The 25,446-nt window shown below is 45.4% G+C and overlaps 1 protein-coding gene across 1 annotated transcript in view; it reads right to left on the reverse strand.

Annotated features, from left to right (window-relative positions):
• Positions 1–24,336, reverse strand: part of LOC135369191 (uncharacterized) — a 39,442-nt gene extending 15,106 nt beyond the window's left edge. The window contains exons 1-4 of the mRNA XM_064602827.1: positions 24,144–24,336; positions 23,953–24,079; positions 20,734–20,966; positions 14,014–14,166 (exon numbers count right to left, since the gene is read on the reverse strand). Of these exons, the coding sequence (XP_064458897.1) occupies positions 14,014–14,166; positions 20,734–20,890 (310 nt within the window). The 5' untranslated portion in view covers positions 20,891–20,966; positions 23,953–24,079; positions 24,144–24,336. The remainder of the gene's footprint in view (positions 1–14,013; positions 14,167–20,733; positions 20,967–23,952; positions 24,080–24,143) is intronic.
• Positions 24,337–25,446: the final 1,110 nt, after the last annotated feature.

The following is a 25,446-nucleotide window of genomic DNA, read 5'->3' on the forward strand; positions in this document are numbered from 1 at the left end:
ATGGACTAACGTGGACACCAGTTGACGACCTCCTCACTTTCATAAATTCACTTTTTGGTTTCACAAATGATGTATTATCAGGAAGCAAATACCTTCTATGCAAGATGTGGCCACCAAGGGCCAACAAATATGCCAAGCATCCCTCCTATTGTAAATATTGCAAGGCACTGCTTGAAGACTGAGAAAGCACAGCTGAGAAGGTGTGTGTCACTTGCAATGTGACAAGACAACTGTTAGACCTAAAGAATGAAGGGCATTTCTTCAGCATCTGGAACATGGAAGAACAGATGAAGAGTGTTGTTACACGGAACAAAGATGTGCTTTACAAGAACTTGAAAAGGCTCTGTGTGGAGAGGACTGCTGACACCATCAGTGACATAACAAATGGACAACTTCTCCGTAACCTATACAGTGCAGGACACTTGAAATGGTGTGACCTCACACTAACTTTCAACACGGACGGCAGTCCGGTATCTAAATCATCCAAGGGTTCCATGTGGCCGATCCAGTTAACCTTAAACGAACTGCCACCAGAGCAGAGATTTCAAAGCTGCATGCTTGCAGGTCTCTGGTTTGGGAATTCCCACCCCAACATGTCACTCTTCCTCGAGAAGTTTGTTGAGAACATTAACTTAATGCAGCCGGTGATGTGGCATGTTGGCGAGGAGATGATTTCGTCAAAAGTCATCGTTGTCTGCAGCTGTGTCGACACTCTAGCACGTGCTGCAATCCAAAATCATACTCTTTTTTGTGGATACCTGTCATGTCCATGGTGCTATGTCAAGGGGGAGCATATAGACGGTATGTATTAGATGCGTAAATGAAGAACCAGGCGCATGCTTCTCAAATGATCTCTCGTAACAAATACTTGTCTCTTGTCCTTTAGGAACTATGCGGTTTCCGGACACCACCACTGTTGGCGAAAGGACTGCAAGCAGCCTTCTCCGAGACATGATGCTGACAGTAGAGTATGGCCGCCCTGTAAATAGGCTTAAAGGGCCATCAGCACTAGTGAACCTGCTGCATTTCGACATTGTGTGGAGTCACAGCATTGATTACATGCATTGTGTCCTTCTCTGAGTGACAAAACAGCTGACAGAAATTGTGTTGGCAGCAGTCACTGCAGGTAAGATACGGCAGCATCTCTTCCCCTTTTTTGTTACATGGAGGTTTGTTATATAACTTCCTTATCAATTAACAGGTGCCACTGCTGCTGTTGAGGCCATGGACAAACGGCTCCTTGCCATAGGGCCTCCTCACTGCTTCTCTAGGTTACCAAGGTCACTCGCTGAACGCAGCTACTGGAAGGCCAATGAATGGAGAAACTGGATCCTATTCTACTGCCTGCCATGCACCCTTGGTATCACTCCTGGACAACATTTGAATCATTTGAAAAGGCTTGCAGAAGCCACATGCACATTGTTGCGTATAGAACTCACTCCAGCAATGTTAGAGCGAGCTGGCAAGAGAAATTAATGTACTTGTGCTTAGTGTACCTGTCCTTAGTGTACTAACTTCTCTATGTAGGACACTTGCGGTGCAATCAAAACTTGTTGTATTTTGGAGGGCGTTCGAGTAACGAAATCAAGTATGAGGAATGTGGAAATTCACAGAAAGCCTAAATCTAGTGGTGTTTATTGGAGAAGCTCCCACAATATGCTAGGACAGTATGACAGTTCCTGTGCATGAGGGAAAGAAAAGGTTGGAGAAAGCATGTGACAAAGCATCTGTACGCTGAGAAAGTAGCAATAAGGGGGCATTTGCAGACGGGCCACAACACTATGGTGTCAAAGATGAAGCAACATGGACCTCTTGTGTAGTTGTCGTGGTACCTTATTTGAGAGCGATCCAATGAGACTGTTCTACGTGCCCGAGGGGAAAGGGAAAAGTAAAGGGCTGGAAAAGGTAAAGGGCGCAGAAGGCTGATGTACTTGTCCAGTGCAAGCATAGTCGCATGCAGCCAAATAGGCAAATGTACCTGAATGCCAAGATGACAGCTTCCGTTCGTTCAGAAATGAGCCATTACATCACAGAACAGCTCAGCTACAGTGGAGAGCCAGCAAGTTTTTGCATAATTGTTAAAATGTTAAAATTCCTTTGCATCTACTAAGTGCGACAAACTCTACAGAGTATTTCCCCTTTGTTTTTCCTTTGAGGTGCAATAGACAGGTAGAAATCCAGCGAAGCCCTTCTTCCCCTAGAGCTGTTGACCCACAATCTGCGTGCACCTTTAGCACATTATACCTAGGGTTTGTGGTTTTCGGCATTTATTTTCAACCCAATTCGGGGGGTGTTTACCGGCATTTATATGGGGGACTATAAATCGGATTTTTTCGGCATCTATATTCCGCCCAAAAAATAAATGCCCGAATACGGGCGTCTATTTATTTCGCATGAAGGAAAGCCTATTTTGCGCGCAAGGTAACAACGAACCGAAAAGAAATGAATCGATTCGCGGTTTCATTAACAATGTCTTTTATTGCCTGTGCCAAAGCAGCAAACAAGGAGACTACCTCTTGTTGTAATAGATGCAAGCGTACATCATCATGCTCGCATCTGTCATAGCGGCTCGCTCCTTGCTATTAATAACACGCAGTTTAGAGAACGCGCGCTCAACATTAGCGCTAGAAACAGGAATAGCCAGTGCACTGCGATAACAAAGGCCATGTGCTGGAAGGGGTCGTCCAAAACTGAATAGGAGATATATCCACCTGAGGGGCAGGGCATGCAGCATATTCGAAAAACTTGCGCTTTATATCATCCATACGAGATTCATCTCGTAGAACAAATAAGAATAAGTCCTCATACAGTGAAGTGCCTCGAAGTGCCTTGAAGTGCCTCAGGAACGGAAACAAGGGTCACTCCAATTCGTAACTGGAGCGGAGTAGATAGAGGAATACAAAGAACACAAAAATGAACTAGAAGGCTAGGGCAGGGGATCAGCGATCGGCTTTTGAAACCGTGTGGGAGCTCCGTACACCCGTGATCTCTTTTTAACCCGACAACAACAGACCACAAAGGTTCTGAATAGTAAATTCACTAAAGATAGGTGTGTCACTAAGTACGTCTGCTGCCAAAGCTGAGGTCATCCTCCTATAAGCACTTAAGCACAACGAAACAAGGGCACAGCCCGAAGATAATGCCACGCTCGAGAAATAGTCGACAACGGGAGATTCCAAGGGGATTTCCCTTTGCGGTTCCAGGAATGGCAGCTGTCAAGATACGAGAAATTCGGATTTTTTCGGAATATTCCGAATCTGAAAAAAATCATTCGGGGGGTGTTTTCCGGCATTTTTCGGAAAATGCCGAAAACCACGAACCCTAATTATACCTAGGGCCCTCGGTTTTCGGGTAAAACCCGATAAAGCCCGTTTTTACCCCCCGATTTACATCAAAATAGTTCGGGTTTAACCCGATAAAACCCGTAAACCAGGCTTGGGAAAGTGCAAACCAACGACTTGATCCGCACACGCGCGAAATACGGCAATCGCGCGACCGCTCCCGACTTGCTCCCGACCGCGCCGCATCTTGCTGGTGAAGTAAACAAAACACGTCGGGTTTGGATTTGTGGACGCTTGCATGCAGGTCCAATTTCTAGCGTGAAAAATGTTCCTTTGGTAGGCGTCACCATTTGAAAGTTGGCTTCACCTAACACTTCTGTGTATTGCGGTCAAGCCCACTTCAATGAATGCTTAGTGTTGCTTTAAGTACAAGAAAGATGAAGGGTCTCGTCGACGTCCACGGAAGGCACAAACGGTACAAAAATCCAACACTGAAGTTTTCAACTTATTTAATGACACAAGCTTCCATGTAGCAGACTACATTTCTTCAGGTGTGACAAAGACACCTGGAGAAATGTAGTCTGCTACATGAAAGCTTGTGTCATTAAATAAGTTGAAAACTGCAGTGTTGGATTTTTGTACCGTTTGTTGCTTTAAGTGCACGTTTGTAGATTTAGCGGAACTTTTCGATTAATTTATTTGTGTTACGGGAAAGCCATCTTTAACCTATGGCATAAAACACTTTGTTTAGTGATATATTAGGTTAGATTAGTGCGGCTTGCCTCGCACTCCCAACTTCATTATCGAATAATTAATAAATTTCAACACATAAAAGTATCGTTTTTTTTTCACCCGAAAATACATCACTTCTCAGTATATCACCCGATTTTACCCTGTTTGGCAGGTCCTGATTTTCAACCCGATATTTACCCCCCGATTTTCACAAAAAATAAAACCCGAAAACTGAGGGCCCTAATTATACCTAACCCTAACGATGAGGACGGTGCAAAAAACAACAGCAGTGTCTGTTCAAAATATCGGCGGCTCTCGTCCTGAGGCAATTCCCTTCATGCAACAGGCAGCATTTTTTGAGCTGTGCAGAACTCCTTTCATGGCGTGTAATCGCACCAAATTTTGTCAGATACTTTGCGAAATTGGTATGCATCTTGAGTTACAATGTTACGATGAGCATAAGAGTGGTTTAGGAGCTGTGGGATGTTGGGTTAGTCAGTACGTAACTGAGGAAATAGCATTGTGCAAGGACACACTAACAAAAGGGAAAGACTGCGACAGAACGAGCACGACACAACGCGTAGCACTTGTCCTGTTGTACTCTCTTCGTTGTTTTAGCCTTTTCCCACGCTACCCCATTCCCTCAGTCATGCGGGTGGTTCTTTACATTCTTGCTCTAATTTCTTCATGTGTCCATTTCTAGATGACCTGCTGGTTGAATTTGTGACAAGGCATGCAGCGCTTTGTGGAGCAACAAAAATGATGTATAATGTTCATCTGCTTCTCCACTTAGCAAAGAGTGTGCAGTACTTGGGTCCTCTTTGGGCGCACTCCTCATTTGTTTTTAAGGGGGGGGGGGGGGGGAATGGCACGCTCCTAAAGTATGTAACTGCTGCCAAGGGGCCACCTCTTCAGGTGCTTGAGAGAACAGCAATGATGCAAGAATTGGACCTTGCCCTCTCAACTACGCCACTGTCACTGCAGATAAGTAATGTGTGCAAAAATATGTTGGGATATGTCAAGCTTCAAAGTGCAACATATGTTGAAAAAGCATGTTTTCTTGGCCGGCCAAAACCTGTGCACCATTTTTCGTTGGAGGAGGAAGATGCACTAGTACAGCAATTTTGCTACTACAGGCCGCAGTCTGCTATCGAGTATCACCGCTTCGTGATGAATGGCATGGTCTTCCACAGCCAGGCCTACACAAGACCATCAAAAATTGATTCCAGTGTTGTAGTCACACATTCTGAACAGTTCCTACAGATCAAAAGAATTCTGAAAGTGTATGAGGATGGTGACGAAAGGTGTGTCTTGCTATGCAAGAACATAATATTGTCTGACAACCCCAATGACACACGGCTGCCTCCTTATATCTACGAGTGTATGGTGTCTCTGCAGACATTAAGTGCCATTTCACTCTCTGACATTTATAGTGCGTGTCTCTTCATAGGGTTTTACAATGAGGGCAAATCATATGTCTGCACACTTCCTAACCGTGTGGAGAGACTAATAATGGAAAGTAGGTGGGACTGTTGTGTGTAGCATTAGCTTGCAACATAAATTAGATCTGCAAAAATGTCGCAATATGCCACATGGCTTGTCCCGCGTATTCGGGTCTAATGCTATAAAGCTGTATGATGGTTATCCTATAAATAAGTTCCTGTGCTGTGAACAGATAAACAGATAAACAGTGAAAATTTATATACAGGTTTCAACACTACTTTTTGACGAAGTCACCTACTTTCTGCGAACATTTTTGCTACCATGGCGCCTATTTTGGATGCCTTGCCTCGTGTCCTGTTTACAGAGCAAAGTGTTCACATTTCAGGTCTCTTTTTTTTTTTCTTTTTCTCTGATGTTGCATAATGCACCTACATTTCATAATCAGTACTAATGCATCCAAGGAATGCATCACCACTGTCTTGATACCACTCAAGGAAAATTCATGCCGAATTAATTGGTTGCTGTTTGTCAACGTTACTGAGCAAACATGGCACCCATCTCACACATACCTTTCTGTAATGAAGCTGCCGAGACAAAATTGTTTCGACGCTTGAGTGTCAGACATCAGTCCTAGGGAACCCCTGTATAAAAATGTAATTGTGACCCGTTTGTCTTTGCCAACAGTTTTCTGAACTACAGATAACATTGTTTCCTGTTGCTGTAACTGGCCTTCCAATAATGCGCTGTTCATCATGAACGTTTTCATGACCCTCTATGCAAGACAATGCTGAACCATTTGAATTCTCATACAGTCCTCTCCATCAACAGATGCTGCCAATATATACTCGAAGCTTTTTTTTTCTGTAAAGAAATATATGACTGATCTGACTTCACAGTCAAGCACACCATGTGCTACATTGGGAAGCTGCTGCACGAACCAATACCTGTGTTGTCAATGTATCCCACTGAATTACCCTAACCACCGAGTTCCTTGTAGTGCAATTTCTTTTGAAAAATGAAAATAGGGTAATTTACTTATTGGATTATCATCGTATGAAGGCATCTTGTGAGAGATAGCCAGATATAATTCCTTACTGCCATGTGCACCGCTCCCAGCTCAGGGCGTTTATGTTTATTCGCTCAGAGCAGAGCCCGAGCTGAGCGGAAGTGCGTCACCGAACCGGGAATCGATCAGTCGTGCGTAAAGCGAGGAGAAAATTGAATTCCATACGTGTCCGAGCAACAACGGCTTTGCACTTGCGCAGTATCTATTGCTGTGTCGTCTGCTTTCGTTGGTGTTCGTCGTAGGGCACCGTTTATGCGTCAGTGGCTTGAAGGTTTCGCTTCTGTCAGTTCTTCTGATGTTGTGTTCCTTCTTTTTTTCTTTTTATACATCATTTCACGTTTCATTCCATGTTGCACGTAGTGTGTGGAAGACGACGACGACGACCTATTTGCTTGCCGTTCACGCGGGGGCCACTCACGCGTCTATCCATCACGACGCTGGCTGCAAACTCTGCATCAAAGCCGGTGTCACATAAAGTTTCTCGACATCTGTCAGAGACTTTTACATTTTCAAGCACTAATTCCACAACTAGTTCGTGTAGTACGGCGGTCTAGATTGTCTGGATGAAAGCCATCTCAAAATTTCAAAATAGCCGCCATCTTCTAGCTCAGGAATTGTGGGAAGGATCTGCGAGCTCGCCCTCCAAGCTCCAAACCAAGCGAGCTACCTCGGAGGTGACTCTGAGCGAATATCCAAACACCGGAAGTGGGCGGATCTGAGCCAATTCTCATACGCCCTCGAGCCGGCTCTGTGATGACATATCCGCTCAGAGTGCCTCCAGGCGATTAAACATAAACGCCCTCAGTGTTCACTTGTTGTACAGTCACATCACGGTCCCGTTAACTTTGTCACCAGGGTAATTATGTATATATGTGCTTGTACAGCATCCTGTTTATTTTGGTGTGAGTGCTTGTATATAATATACTTTCCAACCTTCCATTGTAATCAAATATGCTATGTAAGTTCTTTATTCTCAATGTTTATTTATCTTTAGATGGCACAACAATCGTATGCCCACTTTGATGCTTGCAGTTGAATAGTAAATGTGTGAACAGTAAAGTGTTGTATGTAGCATTAGATTATTTGCAACAGAAATTATGTCTTCAAAGATTATGTACTAAATATCCCACATGGCTTGTTGTGCTTATTCGGAACCAGTGCTGTAAGGGTTGAGGTATGAAAGCATCTTGTGGCAGGTGGTCAGATGTAGCACCTATTGACCATGTGCACCACACACAGGGCCCGCTTGCACGAAACACTCTGAGTGCAACTCTCAGCTAGTGTCTCAGGAGCAGTCGTTCAGTGTTGCACTAAAAGAGTTTCATGTAAGCAGGCCCAGATCTAAAAGTTCGCTTGTACAGTCACCTTATCGTTCTGTTAATCTTGCCAATGATGTATACAGCATCTTGCTTGTTTTCGTGCGAGTTCTTCTATATAATGCAGTTAGCATCCTTACATTGTAATAAAATACACCTTGTTTTGTCTTCCTGTATCCTCAGATTTTTTTTTTTTTTTGCTTCTACTATGCTCTAATGCCCACTTTGAAGCTAGCAGGTGAATAGTAAATGCTTTATGAGTCCACAGCGTCCTCAAGTAATATCTTAGCGATCTTCAAAATTCCGTCTTTTTAGCACATTTATCTAACTCTAAAGAAAATGAACACTTCCACTTCTGCACTTTCGAGGAAACCCTATGAGAGAAATGCTCTCTTACAAAGTCTAGAAGAAAATGCAAAGGGTCTCTTAGAAGTTGTAAGAGAAACCTTGCTCTGATAGAGACGATTGGTGAAGCTTGTAGGAAATGCCAGCGTCTCACAAGATCCTTCCCTGTAAGATATCTCTTGGGATGCAAGATGCAATGCAGTGCATGCCTCGTAATTTTAACGATATTTTCTGAAAACACAGCACTTGAGCTAATTTGTATCATGCACTGGTTTTAACCTTATCATTCCATTTGTAACTAGTAACATTTTTAACAATGTTTTGGCGCATTATAGCCTCCGTTGCTGCTGCGCCATTAAAATACTAATCATCATCATCATCATCACCTTAAGATGCATCTTTAGATCACCTGATGGGTGAAGCTTGTAGGAAATGCCAGCTGTCTCACAGGATCCTTCCCTCTGAGATATCTCTTAAAATGCGTCTTTAGATCCCCTTTGAAAGATCTTCTGTGGGATGAGGAATTTTCTATATGAAAGCCTGTAGGGGATCACATTTTTGGTGTCAGAAATCCTAAAGGAAGGCACTATCTTTGTGAGAAATTCTGTGGGATTTTCCGGTAGGAGGTACATCGTTGAGCCATTTCTTGCCGGCTCTTCTGAAAATAAGCAAAACAGGTGCGAATAACGCATCCATGAGCTTGACGCAGTTTTGTGCTCGTCTAGGACGAGATTCCCCGAGCCCTCTAACTTGACACCCTCCATCTTGAATTCCTCGTTTGCTCGTTGCAGACACAAGGAGGCCTACTTGACTCTCTGGAACTTCTCCCACTGACGAAGAAATCTTCAGACACCAAGCACGTCGGTGTATCATTATCATCACGGCTTGTAGAGTCCGACGTAAACCACTCGGAGAGGTTCACGGTGGTGAACCGATCACATTCGTCTTCAGACAGATTTCCGGCAAGTTGAGTGAACGTGTCTTCCACATTTGATCCACTTTCTTCGATGACGTAAGTCCTGTGGAGGTTCAAGTGCTCTTGAACTTCGTCGTTCACAACTCCAAGTTTCGACGGCACACCCTCATTTTTGGGTGAACATGAAGCCTTGTCCTCGACTACAGCGTTGCTCATTGCCTCTTGAGCCTCTCCAAGCTTCGCAACCAAACGTGACTTTTCAGGGCTGCTGGCTTCAGGGTCAGCTTGCGTCACAACCATGTTGGATCCTTCGATCTCTGCACAGTACCGGGCTCTTGTTGTTCCTGCGAGAGCACCAGGCCCACTTTGCACAAGCTGTACGTCGGTGACGTCTGTAAAACCATGCCGCAGCGTTCCAGATGATCGCTTGCACGTACTTTCGCAGAAACAACCATCTCGAGATAAACATCCCAGTCTGACATTTCATTGTCTATTTCATCTAGGCCGACTAAATCCAAAATATCCTCATCCAGATGCTGCAGTTCTGAGTTACCATCGATCCGGTAGCTTCAGTTCTTCCACCAGACACTTGCCACCAGAACCTTCGTGTAAAAGCTCCTGGGCTGCATTGCGCAAGCCGAACGGCATACGGATGTATTCAAATAAGCCGAACGGCGTCGTAATTGCTGTTTTCGGAACGTCGGCGGGCTCTACCGGCATCTGGTGGTAGGCTTTGATGAGGTCGATTTTCGAAAATATCTTGGCTCCATGGAGGTTTCGCTGAAGCGTCAACATAGACATGAGTTTCTCTGTCTGGATCAAAATGAGTCAATGCACCAAGCGTCCAAAATTCACTGTGCTGGCACAATTCTTAGTCTCTGCCTGTTGTTTTAGCCACCTTGTAACACTTATTTGCGATACTTGAAACCACCTTTCCACCGCTAAATTGTTGCTGTATTTACAAAAATGTTAACTTTTCGTCAAAGCGCCGGAGACCAACACCATGACAGTGAATAAAGAATGGACCACCAATGAATGCCATTTCGGCCGTCCCGATTTCGCATGCATTGCCGTATTTTTGAATCGCGCTGACACCACAACACATGATATCGGTCGCGCAGTAGAATCTAGATGATATTATCCCGGCTGATACGAATTTTCCAGAAGTCCCGGCTGGAAAGCCTAATATTTAGTGTATTACTATTCGGATAATACGAACGACATTGGTAGCGATTCCGGATTGTACGAAAAAAAATCGCCGCATTGAGTCCGGAGAACTGTGGAACTCGATGACGGATTAAGCCGATTGAAGAGCGAACATGAAAAGGAAGGAGGGAAATCCTGCCCAAGGAACTGTTTCACCGTGTTCTCCGTGACCCCGACAGCGTACAGTTCAGTGCACCACGAGTCACTGAGTCTCCTCTCATTGGCACGTATGTGGGGGGGAGGAGGATGACCATGTGTTGCCGTTGCGAGAATGAACTCGTGGTACGCAGTCAGTGTCAGCCATGTCTGAAGTTCTGCAACATGTCACGCAAGTGGAGTGGATGAAGAGCCGAAGAGAAAGCGTGCCAACCTCGCAAAGGAGCTTGGTATCCCGCAATCGACACTCAGCACGATCGTCGACCAGCGAGACTGAATTCTGCAGAACGTCCAACAGTCCGGGATCAACGTGAAGGAGGCTAAGCCTGCACAACACGTCAAGCTTGAGGAGGTCCTTTTAGCCTGGTTTAAGGAAGTTACAGCAGCCGGTATCAACGTCGATGGCAAAGTGTTACGGGAAAAGGCGGACGAGATTGCATTCTCCCTTGGAGTAGAAAATTTCCTGGTCTCCGCTGGTTGGCTTCATCGATTTAAAGCAAGGCACAGACTTGTTTACAAGAGCGTCTGTGGTGAAGGGAAGAAGGTGGACGACGACGTCGTTAGCGAGTGGATGACGAGCATGTTGCCCACACTCCTCGCAGGGCACGAACCATGTGATGTTTTCCCACTTTTCTTCAATGTTCAGCCAGGAAAAAGCCTATGCTTCAAAGGCCAGAACTGTCAGGGCAGCGAGAAAAGTAAGCAGAGAGTCACCGTTCTATTTTGCTGCAATGCCGACGGTTCAGTGAAGATGAAACTGACAGTCATCGGGAGGTCCCTAAAGCCCAGGTGTTTCAAGCACGCAGGTCGCTTGCTTTGCCTTTATAAGGCTAATAAAAAGGCACGAATGACTGCATCACTTTTTGAAGAATTTCTGCTATACCTGGATCGCAAGACGGCCTGCAGCAACTGAAAGATCGTGCTGATCATCGACCAGTGCTCTGCACATCCAAAGCAAGTTGAGCTTCAGAATGTTCCTGCCCCCAATGCAACAAGACATTTGCAGCCGCTGGACGTTGGCATCACTCGGAACGTTAGGCACCATTTCAAAGGGCTTCTGGTGCGGTGTCATCTCGCAAAAATCGACCGAAAAGACCAGGATTTGCAGATCAACCTCTTGGACGCTCTGCATTTTGTCGCTATGTCATGGGACTGCCACGACAATACCGAACTGCTTTCGGAAGTGCGTATTTACCATATGTGACTTTTGCACTAAAAGTTTCCATTTTGTAGCCCATGGCTTTAGTGTAATTTTTCTGGCATTAACTGTCGCAAGATAGACATGCAATTCTTCTGTTTAAAGCCCCTACTCTTTAATTTTACATGAGAGTGCTTCCTGCTTTTCAGGAAAGCCTACAACTTACTGGAGTGGTTACCTTCATTTCAAAATTTTATGTCAGGCAGTAGCATGTTATACGGATGAGGCTGTAATTGTTTCAAACAACCACAGGCCATTTGTGAAACAAACGAATTGGCATCCTGCCTCAGCCTTGCCATGAACACCCTTTAGTTTCTTTGCACTCACCCTAGCGAGCTGCACTACTGAAAGTTTAGAAATAAAGGACATCTTTAAGACACCCTTCTTGGTCGTGGGCGTCATTATTTGAGAGTCCTAACTTTTTAAAGGCGACCTCACAGACATCAAATCAAAGCCCCCGTCGATACCGCTAAACTGCACGTGGGAGGGGCGCTACCCCTTCCACAGACGATGTCTGCAACACTAACTTTGGATAACTTTATCTTAAACTAAACACTGTCCCGCCTGTGTTGGTCCAGCAGCAAGGGCAATTTCGTAAAGGAGGCTTCACCTCATGCACAGAAGCATCAGGTGAAGCCCACTTTCGGGTTGTGTCGTTCAAAATTCGTGGAATAGTCGAATACTCGAAAAATCGAATAGTTAGAGCGTTTGATATTCGACTTGAATTTGAGAACTCGAATATTCACACACCCCTACTAAAAACAGTTTGAAATGCTAAAAAAAAAACTTCTACTGAAAAGTGTTTTGAAGCAGAATATGATACATTTGTTCAACGAAAAAAAACAAAAAAAAAACGTAATAGTTCAGTTTTGGGACAAAATATACACATAGTTTATATTTAACATATTGTTCATCAACTACCAGAAATACATAAATTATCCAGTATGAATTACTTCCATAAAACTAAAGCAACAATCAAAAGCTAAACCATATTACTTTTAAACTTGAAATGTAACAGTTCCTGCCTGAACTATACCTTGAGTCGAGAGCGATGTAAACAAAGAAATAAGAAAACACACGTCAGTCAATGAGGCTTTCGGAGGGCTCCGGAGGCGCCAATTTCAAAAAGAAAGGAACAAACGTGGAAGATTCAATTCGCCGTTTTTGTCACTGAGATTCGAATTCCCGAATCTCGAATCCTTGCCTGGGATTCGTGGATTCGGTTGGCACATCCCTAATTTATGCATTTCGTGCATTAACGTCGTGACGTTCATCTTTTGACATGATGGCGGGTCATAAAAGGAACGAGTGCAACGATTTGGAAATAGTGAAGAATGGAGACAACGAAAACGTGCTCACGTGCCGTTTCTGTAACTTGGTGTTGTCGTCAGATACGGCGAAGAAAGGAACACCTCGCATCGGCAACAAGACATGATAGTCTAAAGAAGAAAGTGAAAGGTGCACAGACAATGTTTGGAGTTTGCTATGCAAACACTGCCCAGCGGCAAAAAAAACAATGGCAGGAGTGCACCAGCTTCATCACAAGCAACTCATCAAAGTTTTCGGCAAGCCCATGGACGGGATCCGCGATGACGCAAAAGACGCGAAACTGCGCTTCATTGCCGACGTGTCTCCCGACATCCTGGGGTATCCTACCGTAAATACATGCGATTTATTTTAGATTCATTATCTGCGGCGTTGGATATTTAGTATAGCAATACTGTAGCAATATTTTCTCTTACGATGGGAAAAATTCTAAGCCAGATATAAAAACTCTGAAACCATTATTCCCTAGAAATTGGTACACACTTTAATTTAAAACAAACTTCATGCAAATCAAACAATTTTGTGCAGCGCAAAACAATTTAAAAAATGTATGGGGATTCCCGTAAAGGCCCCGAGGGGTGATGCACTTGCCTTAAACATGTAGCCATATATATTTTGCCGAGTTCCTGTGTCCTTCTGAGCAAGAACAACGAGTTGTATTTTACACGAAAAATACACAAATAAAGAAATTTCACCCGATTCCACCATGTTTTGCTGATCACCACATAACACCCGATATTTACCCCCCCGAATTCTGAAAACAATAAAACCCGAAAACATCCAGCTTTACTTATAATTGAGAACATACGGTAGTATTGAGATGCAACAGTGATGTGAAATTTGATAAAGAATCTCCACGTCTATTTTCCATAACTTTGAGAATTTTCCATTGAACAGAACACGTGCATGAAAGCTGATACCTGGCTGTCAGAAAGCTAAAACGCATTTCTGTTGCATGCCTTTTTTTTGTCCATGTCATGCTATTGAGTTTGGTGTTGACTAAATCTCCTCGACCATTTTGTATTTACCTTCTGATTTTGATTCACAGCCGTGTCCCATCTGGTCCTGCTCAGTCGAGAGTGCAACGTTATAAGGCTCCGTTTTGACTTCCATGATTGGATGTTCCTTTGAAGATTCCTCTCGAGGTTCTTCTTTAATGTCACACGTCCCAGCTGTCACTCCTGAAGTAAAACAAAAAAGGAGAGAAGTAAGCCACAATGCAAGTATTCGAGTCACATGACAACCACCTTCATACTTTTTCTGAACCTAGTTTAACTATGTTGCAGTACATCTAGAGGTGTGCGCTGTTGCCAGTAACGGAAAGTCAGGGCGCCGCCACAGCCAATGCTGTACGAATTCAGGCGTGGGAAAGAGTTGGATGAAAGGATTTGAGTTTGTGAAGGGAGCGTATGCCCCATGCAGCACCTATAGGGGCACCACAAGCGAATCCCCTAGTGGGAGGAGTGGGCACTGTTCCCAGGACTTGTGGCACCCTCCAGGGATGGGCATAAATACATTTTTTGAGTATTTAAATATAAATCCAAAATACTGTGTTGAAATGGGATTTTAAACACTCTTCATAAATACATTTTGATATGAGTATTTACCGTATTTGCCCGAATGTAGGTCGACCCCTTTTTCCCAAATCAACTTCTAAAAAGTAGGGGGTCGACTTACAATCCGGTCAACGCTTCCGCAGTGCCCTAAATTCCGGAGCACTTGAAGGAAAACCCGGGAGAATGCAGGGTCCATGTTTCGGATTACGTGGCATGCGTCACTTGAGCGGAGAAGGAGAACTGCGAAGCGAAACTGAACACAAGACGCTAAGCGACGCTACCGTGCACATCATAGGGAAGGTTCGGCGTTCATTTCCTGCATCTTTCAAGCGGCGTGTAATCCTCTATGCCGAAGAGATGAACAACTGTGCTGCCGAACAGGAGTTTGGTGTCTCCGAACGAGTTGTGCATCAGTGGCGAAAACAACTGGGTGCAATCTTTTGACTGCAGCGCAACACGCCGTGGGTTCAGAGGGCCAAGGACAGGACGTTACCCGACACTTGAAGCAAAGTTGAAAACATTCGTTGAAGACACGCGAGACAGGAAACTTTTGGTGAGCTGTGAGATGATCCAGATTGAAGCAAGACGCCTTGCCAACGAAGAAAACATTCCGGGCTCACAGTTTAAGGCAAGTCGACACTGGGTCACGGACTTCATGCAACGGAACGCACTGGCCCTTCGTCGACGGACCAGGATCGCCCAAAAGCTTCCTGAGGCGTACGAGGAGAAGGTGTTGGCGTTCCACCGCTATTTCCTGAAGCTCCGGGACCAACAAAACTACATGATCGGGCAAATCAGCAACGCTGACCAGACGCCTGTGTTTTTTTACATGACGAGCAACACTACGGTGGCAGCGAAAGGCAGCCGGGAAGTAAGCCTTCTCTCGTCGGGAAAGGAGAAGTTGCGTTTTACGGTTATGCTGTCGTGCCTCGCTGACGGCACAAAGCTCAGGCCGTACATCGTATTCAAACGGAAGACGCTGCCAAAAGGTGAACAATTTCCAAAAGAAGTCATCGTTCGGACGAACGAAAGAGGCTTCATGAACGAAGACATGGTTGCGGAATGGATTCGTCTCGTCTGGTGCCTACGACCTGGAGCACTCTTGCGGCCAAAGAACCTGCTCGTTCTTGACTCCTTTCGCGGACACATTACCGAAAAGGTGAAGAAGGCGCTTTGTGACGCAGGTACGGACATGCTTGTGATTCCCGGGGGACTCACTAGTCAACTGCAGCCGCTCGACGTGAGTGTCAATAAGCCGTTTAAGAACAACGTGCGGCGGATGTACAATGAATGGTTGGCGCGAGACGATCACGTGCTTACTCCAGCCGGGAGGATCAAGAGAGCGTCACTCACGGAAGTGTGCAAGTGGGTGGCATCGGCGTGGGCAGCTTTGCCCCGGGACCTTGTGATGTGCGCGTTCAAGAAGTGTGACTCTGTTTGGATGGTGATGTCTCCTATAGCAGTGACGAAGAGTGCGGCAGCACGACAGAGGAAGAGTCCTCTTCTGACGACGAATAAACATCTTTTTCTGTGTGAAAAACTTTTTTTCCATTTTTCCCTATTTAAAAGTGGGGGGGTCGACTTACATTCGGGTCGACTTATTTTCGGGTAAATACGGTAAATACAAAATATACATACAGTATTTCAATTGCTTAACTGCCTTAAATACTGTGAGGAAGATTGCATCTGAAATGACAGACATGATGGTGATCATAACAGCAAGTCAGCGAGCAACAATAACATTTATTCGTTAAATTATCGTGACAGTTTTAATATTATTCAAATTATTACAGTTAAACCTCTATGTAACGAAGTCGGTAAACACAACGCAAAACTTCGCTATATGGAGAACTTCGTTATAGAGAACGTTAGCTAAATTTCGGTGGTTGTTACTACAGTTAAGTAGCCTGAAGTTCCCGGGAATATAACGCACGAAAAACAAGACTATGGAAGAGAAATAAGCAATTTATTTGGCACAGAAATAGTCAGTTACTCGCTTTTGCACAGTCTTGACGAATGTCGTTGTTACAGACCGTTCACAGTTTGCCAGCGCCACCAGAGCACCCTCCTGGTCCTTGTTCGATGCCGCGTATCGTCGAAGCACGTCAATAGAGTCGAGCACCTCCCTAACAGATGGCACACATACCGTATTCCCCCGCATTAGCCGGCATGCCGCATAACTCGAGGCTGACCAAATTCTGGGCTTACGAAACTTGGTACTTTCCGGCATGCCGCAAAAATCGAGGGAAAAATAAAGATGTCGGACAGTGAACGTAGTAAACCAACTACAGACTTTATTTCTGTTCTTCGTACTTTTGCATCCGTTTTTGGTCGTTCTGTGGTTGTGGTCATCGTTGCTCTAGCATATTTTGAAGCTGAAGTTTGTCTTCTTCATCTTCTGAGTCGCTCTCTGTGTCTGTAAGTCCCGACCGGTCGTCATCCTCGAAGCGCGGTGTGCCAGACATCATTGTTTCTCGCAGGCACCTGTGCAGTTTCTCCTCGTCCTGGTGCCCCACCAGTCCGCACTTCACGAAGGACTCTTGAATTAAATCTTGAGAGATCTCTCCCCACGCCTGCTTCACCCACTGTGCAACCATCAGGTACGAAGCACTCCGACGTTTCCCTGTCTTTGTGAACTCTACTTCTCCACTGCGAAGCCAATTCAATCATCGATCCCTCATTGCTGCTTTGAACGGTCTGTTCCAAACGACATCAGCTGGCTGCAGAAGTGGTGTCAGACCACCAGGAATGACAGACAGACATGTGTTATAGTGCTGTTTGAAGCGCGGTCTTCGTAGTGTTTTTCAAGTGCGCGGGTGCGCTATCCATTACAAGAACAGCCTTTGGCTTGAAAAATGCTCCCGGTCGGGCGCCCCACACTTTCTGCTTGTAGGTATTCATTAATTCTGCCGTCATGCTTCCTTTCATTGCGACAGTGACGACGATTTCCTTTGGGAACTCAAACTTTGGCACGTTCTTAAGCCCCTTGAAAATAATCATTGGCTTCAACTTTGTTCCATCAGCCATCGCACTCAGAACAACTGTGTACCTGAGTTTCTCCTTTCCCGTCGTCTTGCACGTCACTTGTTTCACGCCCTTGAAGTCGAATGTCCTGCTTTGTGGCATGTCGAACCACAGAGGGGTCTCATCCATGTTTCCAATGCAGGATGTAGGCACACCATCAAGGACTGAGTTGTGAAAGGTGAAAAAGTTTTGGCACAACAAGTCTGCATTTGCTGGCACTTTCTGTCCCACACTTGTCACTGTCCTGCTGACGATATCGTGCCTCTTCAAGAACCGTTCCAGCCAGCCGTTCGACGCATTAAACCCTTGTCCTTGAGCATGTCCGTCTTCTAATATTTGCTGAGCTCGTACCTTAATCGTGCTGGAACATACGGGGAAGCCATTCTCACGCTGCAGCGATATCCATGACGACAGTTCCTGCTCCATCTCAGGGAACTTGGCTCGTTTCCTCCTGTTTTCCTCACTGGAAGGCAGGTTACTTCTTTTCCGAATGCAAACGTCGTTAACTGATGTGCAGGCCTGTAGTTGGTCCCGGCTTTTCAACCAGTCTTGCACGCACTGGCGAGGAATACCAAATGCTCTTGCAGTTGCACTGATGTTGCCACCGACCTCATCCAGTCTCTTTATAACATCCAGCTTGAATGCGATCGAATAACTTCGGGTCCGGGAGCGTCCGCGCTGTCCTCCTCGTGGCACTTCTCCATCTGTCGCTGATGTTGCCGGGTGCTGTACGGCAGCGTGCATTTCGTATGCTCCGTCCATCTCCAATGGTGCACAATCCACGACTGAACTCGGAAACAAAGTATGCACGGCATCCCCTTGGTTTCACCACTGCTGTACTTCCTTATCTCCTTCCTGTCAAGCCTTTGTCCTATAGTTATGCGGATGGGGCATCGGGGTTTTACCCCTGTGCTCCCTGACCTACTGGTGTTAGTCACTCTTGTGGTCGCTTGTCAGGGCGCAAGAAGCACTCTCGTTAATCCTTTCTCGGTTTCTGCCTTTGTGTTCCGTGACCTTCTTTTATTTATCACCGGTCTCGGCAGGTTGTTCACCCCAAGAAAAATTCCCCCGGGTTTTCCGGCATGCCGTAAAATACGGGGTTCTGCGGCATGCTGGCCTCCCTCGCCTTTTTGCGGCATGCCGGCTAATGCGCGGGAATACGGTATGTCCTCTTCAGTGTCGCACTCGCTGTCCTCGTGTGTATCCTTATGCAGACCGGCGACGATGTCGGCCTCAGTAAGCTCCTCTGTGCATACTGCCGTTGAGTCGGCGTCCAAAAAGTCCTCCAGTGCAACATCAACCGGCACCCCACCTTGTTCTCGAAGTTCTTCCCATCGCTGGAGCACAGCAAGCGCGTCCAAAGTGTCTTCCAGTATGCTGGACTCAGCTTCCTCCACGTCAGCACATGGGGTGTCTTCTGCCTAATCAGTCCTCTCAAACCCCGCCTTCCTGAAGCAGTAGCAGTTTGTGATGACCTCGCGTTTGGTTGCTGACCAGCTCGCTGCAAGCATGTCCACGGCTTGGATGGCGTCTACTTTCTATTCTCTGCCGAATCGAATGTCCAGCAGCTGTCGGTCCACTACACGTGCGCGATAGGCGCACTGCCTCACACTCCTTATAATGCCTTGATCCAGTATTTGGATCAGCGATGTGCAGTTCGGTGGAAAAAATCGCAGCTCTACGTTCGTAAGATGGAGGTCGACATAGTGGGCTGAGCAGTTGTCGAGCAGAAGGCAAACATGCCGGCCCTGCTTTTCCATTTCACGATCAAAGTCCCGGAGCCACTCACTGAAAATTGCTCGTGACATCCACGCTTTTTGGTTGGCGGCGGACATCACCGGGACCCTCCTTCCACGAAAGCAGTAAGGGTTCTGGCTCTGTCCGATTACAAGGGGAAGCCGCTTGTCGCTGCTGTCCATGTTCACACAGAAAAGGACGGAAAACCGTTGCTTACTTTGAGTCCCATCTTCACAACGGCGTCCCTTCAGGGTCAGAGTGCCTCCAGGCATCATTTGTTAAAACAAGGCGGTTTCATCCGCGTTGTAGATGTCCTTAGGCTGGTATTTCTCCAGGTCCATGACGAAAACCCGAGACTGGGAAAAAGACGAAAAACAGACGACACAACACAAAGTGTCGTCTGTTTTTCGTCTTTTTCCCCAGTCACACTATTTCTGAGAATCTGAGCAGTGTTCAGCGCACGCGGAACTTCGTAACACAGAGAACACGGGCAAACGCACTTCGCTGTACGGAAAACCCAAATACAGTCAAACTCCTTTACAACGAAACTCAGGGGACAGCAAACAAAAATTCGCAGTAAAGGTATTTTCGTTAAAAAGGATGTCCATTATTGGACCTATAGGGCTCCAGCGGGACCGCAAACAAATTTGCTGTAGTGGTATTTTCGTTAAAAAGGTGTTCGCTATAAAGGAGTTTGACTGTACATGGGCTTCAATGGGACAAATGTACAAGCATTTGAAAAAGTTCACTAAATAGAGAAATTCGCAGCATGGAGAGTTCGCTATAGGGAGGTTTAACTGTATATATTACAGTGAAACCTCGTTAATATGTAACCGCTTAAGCCGTAATTCCGCTTAAGCAGTAGTTGCACCGAATCCCCGTCGCAACTCCCATTGAAACCAATGTATTTGCTACCCGCTTAAGCCGTAGCTGCTCGCAGCCTCAATATCGGTTAATGTGTACTTTTCGTCCTGAAACAGACCGTGCAGAACAAAAACACTAGCTCCTCCCGCACCAGAAACAAAGATTTGGAAGCACGTGTCTCCTGCATAGACGGAGCGATGCCCATTGTTACTCCTGCGAGGAGGAGAGGTCATTCTCCCGCAGAGTGGAGAGGGCAAGTAGGCTCTGAACCTCCTCCCCCTCCTATAGTTTCGTTTCTCACTTCTTTGTCACTTGTGTTGGCTTGTGGGACAGCACTATGCCACCGTGACATAACTTACTGAAACCTCGCTGTGATACGTTCCATAAAATACTCACCCAGTTACATAGATGGGTAGAAATCCAGCGAACCGGTAGAATGTAGGAAGGGAGTTGCCTCAGGACAGAAGCCGCCGATATTTCGAACAGAGACTGTTCGAAATTTCGGCGGCTTCTGTCCTGAGGCAACTCCCTTCCTCACCCAGTTACATGAATTATAAGGTAATTTACCGTAGCTATTGCTTCTTGATGGAGAGTCGCCGCAGTACTGTTCCTGAATCTGGCCTTGTTCATGTAGGCCTGCAGCATCGGGAGGTTCCACTTTTACTCTGCAAAGCTGAACAGTGAACTTTGGGGACGGGCGCATTTCTTGCAGCTGTGGACCCATATGGCTGGGACTCAAGAACTCAAACGCACAGGTATCACTTGGCTCTTCTTTAATGAGAAGTAAATGCCCTTTGTCCCTGAAATGAAACAAAAAGAGACAAGTGGGTGACAGGGTGTTTCACCTAATACGGTCAAAACACGCGTCGAAAAATCTACTTGTCCAAGTATTATGGGCTCAACGCTATTCAGGGCGTATCATGAAAAACTAGCCAAGATTTTAAAAAATAGTTCGTCGCACGCCAAAAAAAGATGGACTGTATAGTGTTACATTACCAGTGGTGTTAGGATACTCAAACCATTTTTGTAATTAATTAATGAAGTGAAAACAGTTAGTCAGTTTTTTAATTGTAAGAATTAGAGCCAAAATGCCAAAATAGGAAAGTTGTAGTGGGCTACAGAGCCGTAGTGAGGGGGGTGCAAGAGGGGCATCCGCCCTGACGCCCACGGCTGAGAGGGCTCCGAACGGCATGTTGGGGTGGTTTGGTTGGCCAGTATAAAGTAGGAATGAAGAGAATTTGAACTTCTGGTCTCGGCAGTGTAAATGGCCGTTTTCTTCTGACAGCAGTGGGGGGGGGGGGGGGGGGGGGGGGGGTGCTTTAGATTTGCCCTGACCCGGGTGCAAACTCACCTCGCTACGGCTCTGGTGGGCTATACAACAACACGAAACCTATTGATTGCAACTTTGTACCTGTAAGGTATCCTTTTGGTGCCGGCTCCAAAGACTAACTTTAGGTGAGCAAAAAAAAAAAGAAAGACGACGTCGGACCCACTAGCGGAGAGTTTTCAATCTGCTGGAGGGGGCCAGGGTACAACGGCCTCGCTCCCCTCTTTCATGCACAGAGGTCGGGCAGGGTGTCCGGAATTCCTTGTTGCGATGTCGTGAGGCAAATTTTGACAGGATTACAGGACATTTTTACAAGATCACAGGATTTTTTTTACAGGACTACAGGATTTTTACAGGAGGGCTGGCAGGGTGTCCGAAATTCCTTGATGCGACGTCGTGAGGCAAATTTTGACAGGATTACAGGACATTTTTACGGGATCACAGGATTTTTTTTTTACAGGACTACAGGATTTTTACAGGAGGCCTGGCAGGGTGTCCGGAATTCATTGTTGCAATGTCGTGAGGCAAATTTTGACAGGATTACAGGACATTTTTACAAGATCACAGGATTTTTTTTACAGGACTACAGGATTTTTACAGGAGGGCTGGCAGGGTGTCCGAAATTCCTTGATGCGACGTCGTGAGGCAAATTTTGACAGGATTACAGGATTTTTTTTACAGGATTTTTACAGGAGGTCAGGCAGGGTGTCCGGAATTCCTTGTTGCGACGGCGGCAGACAAATTTTTACAGGATTGTCATGATCACCAAAACGCGCAGTTCTTAGGATATCTTTCGAAACTATCATCTTAAGTGTCAGCTAGGTAGACTTCCTGGAGGGGGCCTGGTCCCCCTGGGAAAGTTCCGGGGTGCTGAGGACCCCCATGCCCCCCGCAGTCGGCGCCCACGATCGGACCTGTCACAGCACTCTCAAGCGTCCCGTTAATGAACGAGGACTAGTCGTAGTTTTCACTGATATTTTCGCTTGACCCCTCGCACCCCTGCTAGGGGTCCCACATTGGTGGTTTGCAAACCCGAAAGTAGGTCTCTGGAGACAGAGGAAAAGTTCCACGGGGTTAACAGTTGTTATGTTGCCAATGCAAGACCAACTCTCCTTTGCCAGAGCCAGATTGCTCTTTAGATTTTTATTTCTCAAAGAATCTAGGTTCTTCCGTTCTGGTAAGTTCTGAAAGTTTCTTTTTTTACACCGAGTTTAAGTAACAGAGCGTATACGAAGAGCGGAGTCAAGTCCTGTAGATCAGATAAACAAAATACAGAAATCAACACTGAAGATGTTTGTTCAAGTTTAATTGATACAAGCTTTCGCGTGGAGCTGCACACTTCTTCAGGTACAAAGTGAAGTAGTGACACACATAAGTATATATAGTATAGACATAAACATATATATATATATACACTTAAGCGTGTCATCACTTCACTTTGTACTTGAAGAAGCATGCTCCTCCATGTGAACGCTTGTATAAATTAAACTTAAACAAAAATCTTCAGTGTCGATTTCTGTATTTTGAACACAGAGTTAAAAAAGTAACTGAAAAAAAAAAGTGGAGCCGTTATGAAATGGGTGGCAATCATAAGGCTGAACTATAAGAAGGCCAAAAAGCCAGAAGACAGAACTACCAATAGAAAAAAAAGAAAAAGAAAAATGGCTCTATGCTCAATTAATCGCAGTAAAATAAAGTTGTTGGTGTTTGCCAAAATAAATTGTTAAAAAAGTGCAACGCTCAAAATAATTCCTGTGGAAATCCACTTTTTCAGACAACTTTTCGAAAATAATGGTAGCAAAATTAAAGGGACAGGTTAGGGTTAGTTCATTATCACATGCTGCCAACTGACACGGGCGGGTTGCAGATAAGTTACTTTATAATTTATTGAGGCGACGGGGTGCTGACAATTCCCACCTGCCGGTTTATTGAGGTGCCACAGAGTTCAACAAACGCATAACCCCATAGCGAGGATTCCGTGACTTCTGCTTTTAAAAAAATCTTTCCTCAGCACATTAATTCCCAATGCCTGTCCTGAACTCGACTTCGTTGCCCTACTACTTTATGTAGCAGTTCTAACTTTTCAAAATACACTTTTCATTTCTCGATGGCTCGTGATTGTTCGTTGGGCCTTCTGAGTGTTTGATATGTCGATTTTTTTGCCTTTTGATGGGCTCCTTTATGGAACGCCAGAGTGGATAAGTGGAGAACGAATGAACATGTTTCACGAGACACACCTTTTACACGCGGTGTGGTGCACACGCCTTGATCTGAATGCATGTTTTTATTTCTCATTTGAAGAAAACCACGCTTATAATTCCCTTTTTAAGGCTCCGTCGTGTCTTGAAAAAGAGGAAAAAAGTTGGAACCCACCCTGCTTTATTGGCACACGTTACAGCATTTAATTATACTCAAGGGGAATTCTGCAGGCCAATGTCACACGGCTAGATAGAACTCACTGCGTTCTGAAGATGGAATCTTGTTTTTCTCGACTGGCTCGAGCATGGGGTGTGTATGTCCTGCTCCCTTGATGTTCTGTCCTGGTTGCTTCTCCAATTGTTATTCGTCCCCGACAATCCCGGAGCACTAGGATAGCACGGAACAAAGGATGTTATCCACTGTAATAATAATAACTGGGAAGTAGACTTACACGTAATGTCAGACAGCCTCTTTGTGTAGCGACGATCCCAATGTCGTCTCCATTGACAGAGCACCAATCTAATTCGCCTCGAAGTAAAGAGTAAAGGGTGCTTTTAAACAACACTTGAAACTACTTTGCCATTACTACTAGATGCGTGCTAGGAGCTTTAAACTTTTTGCCGCGAACATGTTAACATGTTCAATTACCGCCATGGAAGAAAGGAGGAAAGAATGAAAGAATGGTGCCGATGTCGTTGCGTGGCGCTAAACTTGCATAAAAAGAGATAAAATATGATGATACGTCTAAGAACTATAGAACTATACAATCGCGTTTTCTGGCACGTATCTTGAAGAATTTTATTCCCGATATTACGGAACTCGCGTTAATTTTCGTGTACGCAACAGAAAAAGCGTTCTGATCACGATGGTTGGACATTGTCTGCTAACTTCCCGGCGTTCATCGCAAACTACGAAATCTTGTTCATGCAACGTAACAGAGCTACCAGGCGTTTTAAATTCCATATTGCGGATTAGTGATAAGAAACTTTTTTCCTTTACCGCTGAGCGTTTTTGTCAGTGTAACCTTTTATGCCAGTCGGTCTGCGGGCTGTTTTCCAGCGAAGAGCGTCATAAAAAATCGCAGTATGGGGCATTATGAGCTAACGACCTGTTGTACCATGAACTATTAACGACAATCGGAAATAATGATGCAGTTGATATTACTGTTTGAGTGTGGGGTCCTTGCTTCACACGTGTACTTATTTAATTCTGTAAAGTCCATTGAATACTACCCGCAATGTTATAGTCTTTCGCGCCACACTGCAAAAACTTTGCGTTGAGACTACACCACATGTACATAGAAGAAACATACATATAGGGAACATAACTATGTTCGATGTATAGGGGCGCGCGCCTGGAGTTTAGCGGAACGACGTCAGCGCCAATTTCTCCACTGTCAACGGAAGGCGAAACTACCGTCCCGTGTATGCCGGAGTGTGCTGCTGGGTGATTCCACGCGAAATGATCCAGCTGACCTGCTCGGCCCCCCCCACAAAACGATCTCGAATTTTTACGAAAAATTTTTGTAGCAGTCGCTAATAAGTGCAAAACGACTCACCACGAAACATTTCTTCCCAAATCTCAATGTGGCGGGTGCTAGACACGAGCAAAGTTCGCAGCGCTGGCGAAAACCGTGCCTGGCGTGAACGGCAGGTGCGGCTCATAGAAAGCACCTCGAACTGTGTGGTTTTCTTTTGCAGATAGAGGAAACTATGCTCTACACAGCATCCAAATCCCGGTTGTCGTGCTGTAAT

The sequence above is a fragment of the Ornithodoros turicata genome, chromosome 9 (assembly GCF_037126465.1).
Source record: "Ornithodoros turicata isolate Travis chromosome 9, ASM3712646v1, whole genome shotgun sequence".
Classification (NCBI taxonomy): domain Eukaryota; kingdom Metazoa; phylum Arthropoda; class Arachnida; order Ixodida; family Argasidae; genus Ornithodoros; species Ornithodoros turicata.